At 38.6% G+C, this 7,500-nt stretch overlaps 1 protein-coding gene across 1 annotated transcript in view; it reads right to left on the bottom strand.

Annotated features, from left to right (window-relative positions):
- The window catches only part of LOC122258605 (uncharacterized), a 7,795-nt gene extending 4,127 nt beyond the window's left edge, over positions 1 to 3,668 (bottom strand). The window contains exons 1-5 of the mRNA XM_086548636.1: positions 2,573 to 3,668; positions 2,166 to 2,300; positions 1,354 to 1,462; positions 473 to 600; positions 24 to 177 (exon numbers count right to left, since the gene is read on the bottom strand). Coding sequence (XP_086404762.1) covers positions 24 to 177; positions 473 to 600; positions 1,354 to 1,462; positions 2,166 to 2,300; positions 2,573 to 3,468 — 1,422 coding nt within the window. The 5' untranslated portion in view covers positions 3,469 to 3,668. The remainder of the gene's footprint in view (positions 1 to 23; positions 178 to 472; positions 601 to 1,353; positions 1,463 to 2,165; positions 2,301 to 2,572) is intronic.
- Positions 3,669 to 7,500: the final 3,832 nt, after the last annotated feature.

Here is a 7,500-nt window from a genome sequence, read left to right as displayed (position 1 = left end):
ACGTAGCAATATGGGTGTCTCACCTTGGTATGCCTGAGCCTCGAAGTGGGCGCGAGGCAGTGGGAGGACGGCAGCTTGACGGTGGCAACAGAGAACTTGTTGGTCAGTGTCATGGGCGCTCGGAGGTCGTGGAAGCTCACCGGGACCACGGCGGTGACCTGAGATACCTCCTCTGACCTAAGGGGGAAGGGAGAGCTCGTTATAGGTGAGATGTTTGGTGTTTGGCGGTCGGAGGAGCTGTTTTTTTTTTCTTTCTTTCTTTCTTTCTTTTCGTTTGCTAAGTAAGGAATATCTCTCCATTTGGAAGGCGTGGGAGAGGTGATTCTAGTTTCTTACTATTTTCTCTTTACATTGTTTTTTCTTCTCGCTCTCTCCCTCTCTTTCTCCCTCCCTTCCTCCTCATATTCCCTCCTCCTCCCCTTCCTCCCTCCCTCTCCCTTCCCTCCTTCCCCTCTTCTCTCCCCCTACCTACCTGCGAGCGAAGTGCTTGGAGAGAGCAGCCGAGAGGCACGACATAAGGACGTCGTTAACAGTGGCCGAGGCAGCGATCTTCACCTGACGAAGGATCGGCAGCGGGAGACCCTTTGATGACGTCACCACCTACGTCATCGTGCGAAGAGCGTGACGGATGAAAGTTTGTTTGGTTATTCGTTTCATTGATTTAACGGTGTGTTATTGTAATGTGTTAATGCCGTTTTGTATATTTACATTTTCTAGATTGTTTTCTTCTCGGTCGTTCTGCTCTTACGGCGTGAATCTAGAGAGGTTACTGTATTTTAAATGTATTGAGTGGTGTCGTGAAGTCTACCGGTTCGTTAAACAAATAAACAAATAAAACGACTTAAATCACCATAAAGGAACGACTCAACAATCTAGACTAACACTTTAGAAAATAAATATCAGTTTTCTATCCTCTGCTTTCTAGTATTTTATATCTTCTCTCGCGAACTCTTATTAGCCATCTGCTATCAAATATTTCCCATAGACTATCTGCAATCTAATATTTATCATCAGCAGTCTATGCTTTACTATCAACCATCTACAATTTACTATCAACCACTTGCTATGTACCATAAACCATTTATCATTCACTATTACCCATCTACGCTTTACCATCAACCATCTGTTTTTTACTATCAACCACCTTCGCTTTATTATCAATCATCTACGTTATACAAACAACCATCTACTACCTTAACTCTCAATTATCTACTATTTACCATAAACTATCTTCGCTTTACTATCAACCATTTACCTTCACTACCAACCATCTACGCCTTACTATCAACCATCTGTCGTTACCACGAAACATCTACCATCTACCACCAACCATCTACCTAACCGACAACGCACTTTCTTGCCCGACAGCTGGTGTCCGTGCAGGCTATTCCTATCAAAGTTGGCCACCACCTGCAGAAGGCCCAGTGGGAGCACGAGGCAGGACCAGACTGCCATCACGGCCCTGAAGGAAGGGTAAGAGGGGGGGGGGGTAGTGAAAATAGTGTTGGTGACGATGGTGGTGATGATGAGGGTAGGGATGGTGAAGATGATGATAATGGTGTTGGTGATGGGTTTTTTTAGGGGTGTGAGATAATGATGATGTGGTTGATGATGCTGATGGCGGTAATGACACTTACCATAATAATGATGATGGTAAGATGATGATGGTGACAATGATGGTACTGGGTGCTAGAAATGATAATGAAGATAATCATGATCATAATAATAGTAATCATAAATATGTTTATGATTTGACATTTTAAGAAATTACAGATAACTCCAATTTAGGTGATTTAAGTAATAAAAATCACAAAATCTGAAAAATGAAATAAAACACTTCATAAATAATCAAAATGACAGACACCTATATAATCATATAAACAGATATAAAGTAGATAAATAAATCAGTAAATCCAATGACTCGCCTATTCAAATTCGCTAATACCCCCTCTCTCCTTCCTCCTAATTCTGACAATTGAAAACAGATTAAAAGATATGAAATAGAAAGAAAAAAAAAAGTAGAAAAGTATCTAAACAAAGAACATAACGGTAGAAGCAGACAAATAAGTAAATAGACACACAAATAGATCAATCAATAGACAGACGGACAAAGAGAAGAACAACATGACAAATCTCTCCAAACACCTCCTCTCGCCCACACTCACTTCATGAGGGCGTTTCCTGGGCGTGTGCCGACGGGAGGAGCCGGAAGGGGCGTGTCCACGAGGGCTTCGACACACAGACGGATCAACGTCACTCCATCGCCGATAGCGTGGTGGAGGCGAATCACCACGTTGTATCTGGAGGGGGAAGGAGGGTTGGGGAGGGCGGGGGAGGGAGAGGTAGGGCGAGGCAGGGTTGGGGTAGGACCAAGGGTAGTGTGGAATAGGAAAAGGGAGGGTGGGTGGGAAGAGGAAGGTAGATAAAGGAAGGGGAAGAGGAGAAAAAAGACGGGAGGGAAAGAGAGTTCGAGACAAAAAATAATTTGTTAGTAGCGATACATAGCGCATATTCACATCAGATTTATTCCCAGCCTCCAGCGTGTCCTGCTCTCGAGTGCCCTCCTCCTCACCTTCCGTCGTCCCTGAGCAGCAGCAGCACCTCCCAAGGCGGCCTGTCGGGGGAGAGGGCGGTCGTGCCTTCTTCGCTAAGGAAGCGGTGAAGCAGAGCATCCATCTCCTCGCTCCTCTCGCCTCTCCTCCCCGCGGCTTCCTCTCCTTCCCCTCTCTTCTCCTCGGGGTACAAGTCTGAGAGCCGGAGCATCCTGACGTGGTTGCCGATGTCGAAATCCTCCGCGTCGCGCCAGCAGTAGTAGCCGCACACCTGGGAGAAAACCTGGCGGAACTTCTTGAACTTGTAGTCGCTCTTGGCGCCACCGTCAACGACGTCTAAGATCTTGTCGCGCAGATGCCTTTGGATGTCCTCGAGTCGGGGCGTCCCGGAGACCAGCAGGCCGATCGTGATGAAGGGACGGCTCTCCTTGGACTCGACTCCCCACACGCTGTCCATACCCCGCGCCTTGACGAACAGGCCCTTGTACTTGATGCTGTAGATGGCGCTGACCACACAGGACGCCAGCCAAAAGACGCAGATGACAGGCAGGACGAGAGGCAAAGAGATGGCCATCAGCAACATACCCACGAAGGTCTTCAGGATATTGGTGATGATGATGTCGTAGAAACGAATGTTATAGCTGCCGGCGAGTTTGGTCACGGGGTGGTACAGCGTGCTGGAACAGCGCACGCCCTTCTGCAGCGCCAGCAGGGTGATGACGCCCAAAGGCAGGTCCTGGAAGGCGATATCCAGAAGCGCATGCTCCACGTCGGCAGCCTTCGTCCACAGGTCCGACATGGGGTAGCCCTGAGGGGGGGCCGGGTACACGGTGGTGTTCAGACCCCATGAGGTGTTCGCGCGGAGCCACGAGTGCATGCGGAAGTCCAGCGGGTGGGTCACATGTTGCAGCGTCATCTCGGAAACGCTCTTTTGTACGGATGTCACTTGCCTCTTTTTCTCTCTTTCTTTATCAATCAATCTTTACCTTATCACTAACTAGTTTCAGATAAGAAGATTCCACTTAACTATCCCTTATAAATTTCTAACCACCTTCAATTCTTTACTATTTTTTAATCTGAAGGATTCCTTTTGTTTCCTTATTTTTTCTAAATTGTGCTCACTTCAGATAATTAAAAATTCAGTCACAGAGTAAAAGTTTTTCGTCTATGATAAAACACTCAGGAAACACTGCAGCATTTCCACTGAAAAATATAATGAATATAATAATAAAAACGATAAAAGCAATGATAATACTGATAATGATACTAATAATATCACTGATAACGGTGATATTAATAGATACTGGTGGTATTAATATTGAAAATAATGATAATAATTATAATAAAATTAATTGTAATGATTATGATAACAATGATAATAATTATAGTAATGATAATTGTAATAACGTTAATACAACTACTACCAATTCTGCTACTACTACTAATGATAATCATAATGATGATGATAAAATGATGATGACATTAATAATAATGATAATAATAATAATAATAATAATAATAGCATAATGATAATGATAGAATTATGATAACAAGAATACCAATGATGGTACTGATAACAATAATGATAATAGCATTAATGAGGATAAGGAAATAATGATAAACATAATGAAAATAATAATAATAATAATAATAATAATAGTAATAATAAGAATGATAATAATGATAATAATAATAATAATAATAATAATGATAATGATAATAATTATAATAATAATGATAATAACATTGGAATAGTAAGAATGATAACGATGATGATAATAACAATGATGATGATAATGAATATAACGATGGATTGGATAATAATAATAATGCTAATAACGATGATGACAAAAAAGGACAATTACTATGAGAAAGGAAATAAACTGCAGCAAAAATAACAATCATAATAGGAGTAAGTAGCAAAATGATCAAGAGAAACAAGGGAAGAAGAAAAAGAAAAAGAAAGAAAAAAGAAGAATGATAATTACAAAAGGATGATATATAAGAAGAAAAGAAAAAGAGAAAAAAATATAAAAGAAAGAAGAAGATGATGATAATGAAAACAAACAAACAAGAAATAAGGGAAACCATTATGATAAAAATACAGTTAATGATATTTACGAATGGAAAAAAAACAGAAGGCTAAGAAGCAAGAGGGGAAAATATATAAAATAGAACAAGGAGCAATAAGAAAGAGATATAACAAAAATGGAAATAAAACCAGAAAATAAATGCAAAGGAAGACGATAAAGATAGAAAGAAAGAAAGAAAGAAAAGAATCCATACCAAGCAAAAAGAGAATAAAGCAGAGAATACGAAGATTAGAAATAAAGATAGGGAATCAGTAAAATAGAAAGAAAGACGACATTAAATAAAGAGAAAATAAAAAATACTAAAAAGACAATAGTGAGAAGAACAAAATGAGATGACAAAAAATAAATAAACAAAATAAGTAAAGAAAAAGAACAGGGAAAGAAAGCGAAGAAGATGAAAGTAAATAAAGAAAATTATAAGAAAAGAGAGAAGACATCAGACAAAAACAATAAAGACGCAAAGGAAAGTAATGAAATGAGGAACAATAATATAAATATAGATATAAATTGACAGGTAGATAAGGATGAAAAAAATAATAAAGGAAAACATGAACTAAAAACATTAAAAACAATGTTACAGTGAGTCATTTGCCGGGAATCGATCCTGGCATCTTCGGGCAGAGGACGGCGACTCTGCCGCTGTACTACCGAGCCGTTGCAAGAAGTGCAACATTTCTTCGGAATATGTTACGTATCCTCCCCCCCCCCTCCTCCTTCCTACATTTCCTCTCTGTGTGTGTGTGTGTCTCTGTCTCTCTCTCTCTCTCTTTCTGTCTCTCTCTATGTCTATTTCTCTCACTCTCTCTATGTCTCTCTATCTATCTATCTATCTATCTATCTTTCCCTCTTTCTCTGTCTCTCTCTATTTTTTCTATCTCTCTAATTTCTCGCTCTCTTCCTCTCTTTCTCTGTCTCTCTCTCTCTCTGTCTCTCTCTCTCTCTCTCTCTCTCTCTCTCTCTCTCTCTCTCTCTCTCTCTCTCTCTCTCTCCCTTATATGCGAGTTTTGAATATATTTTGATTATGAGTGAATAAAGCTTAATTTTCAGCGTAATTAAGTAAACCAGAATTATAAGATTTAAAGACAAAAGAAACAACGATTATATGAATTAATTATGAAATAGAAAAATATATGTAAGAAATGAAGAAAAAGAATAACAATTTCACAAAAAACAATAGAAATAGAGGAGAGAGAGAAAAAATGGAATGAGCACGGTGATAAAAAAGAGATCAAAAGGAGATGGGGGGGATGATAAATAAGGAAGAAGAACAGGGGATGATTAGGCAAAAAATAAGGGGAAAAAGAGGAGAGTAAGATAGATAAAGAGTTCAAGATTTTATTTATTTATTTATTATTTTAATATTTTTTTTTTTTTTGGGGGGGGGCAGGGGCGAATAGAAAATACGAAAAAAGTAGCCTGAAATAGGACGACAAAAATGAAAGAGAGAGAGAGAGAAACGATATAAAGATGAAAAAGAAAGAAAGAAAGAAAGAAATATGTTAGAATGACAATAAAACAACAAAGAAAATAAGATAAATGAAAAGGGAAATAAAATAAATGAAAATGAAAATGAAATAAAAGAAAATAGATAAATAAGAAATGAGATAGACGCGACGATAAAGGGAAATATGAAAGAGTAAGAATAAGAAGAAAAGCGAAAGAGAAAGAGAGATAAAGCAGGGAAAGGAGGGGGGTGGGGGTGAAAACAGAAAAAAACACGGAAAGAGGGAAATAGATTAATACACATGAAAAAAGCTAATTAAGGAAATAATACGGAGATGAAAAGACACAAATGTAAAACAAAAATCATGAGAGACAAAAGAGGGGAAAAAGGAATAAGAAGGGAAATAAGACAAGAAACAAAAGGGAGTGAAAAAGTGAAAGAAAGAAATGAACAGAGAAAAAATAGAGTGTAACGGGAAGAAGAAATGAGACACAACAAAGACATGAATAAGTGAAATAAATTTGATTAAAAAATAATGATAAGTAAAGGATGGGGGGCATAGTGAAAAAAATAGCAAAAATAAAAGAAGGGGGAATAAGACAGAGATATAAAAAAAGGAAATAAAAACAGAATATGAATAATAAAGCGAAATGCAAAGGAAGAAGACGATAAAGATAGATAGAAAGAAAAAAAGAAAAAAGAATCCATATCAAGTAAAAAGAGAATAAAGCGGCGAATGCGAAGAATTGAAATAAAGATAGGGAATCAGTAAAATAGAAAAAAAGGACGACATTAAGGAGAAAATAAGAAAAAACTAAAAAGGAGACAGAGAGAAAATAATATTAAAAACAGAAGTGAGACCAAATCAGACAGATGAGGAAAAAAAAAAAAAAAAAAAAAAAAAAGACAGGGCAGGAAAGTGAAGACAAAAATATATATAAGGAAAATGATAAGAAAAGAGAAGACATCAGACAAAAAACAATAAAGACGCAAAGGAAAGTAATAAAGGGAAAAAAAGACTCAACAACATGTATAAAATTGACAAGTAAGAAAACGACATAAAAAACACGATAAAGGAAAGAATGAAATGAAAATAAATTAAAAACGATGTTACAGTGAGTCATTTGCCGGGAATCGATCCTGGCATCTTCGGGCAGAGGACGGCGACTCTACCGCTGTACTACCGAGCCGTTGCAGGAAATGCAACATTTCTTCAACTTATGCAACGTGTTCCTCCCCCCTACAACCCCCCCCGTCTCTCCCTCTCCCCTCCCTCCCCCCCTCTCTCTCTTTCTTTTTCCCTCTATCTCTCTGTCTCTCTCTCGCTCTCTCTCTCTCTCTTTCTCCCTCTATCACCTCCGTATCTTTTCTCTCTCTTTCACTCTCTCTCTCCTCCGTATTCTCTCTCTCT

The sequence above is a fragment of the Penaeus japonicus genome, unplaced genomic scaffold (assembly GCF_977035675.1).
Source record: "Penaeus japonicus unplaced genomic scaffold, GWHDUDI00000001_assembly GWHDUDI00000002, whole genome shotgun sequence".
Classification (NCBI taxonomy): Eukaryota; Metazoa; Arthropoda; class Malacostraca; order Decapoda; family Penaeidae; genus Penaeus; species Penaeus japonicus.
This window is presented reverse-complemented; position numbering and strand designations above follow the sequence as displayed.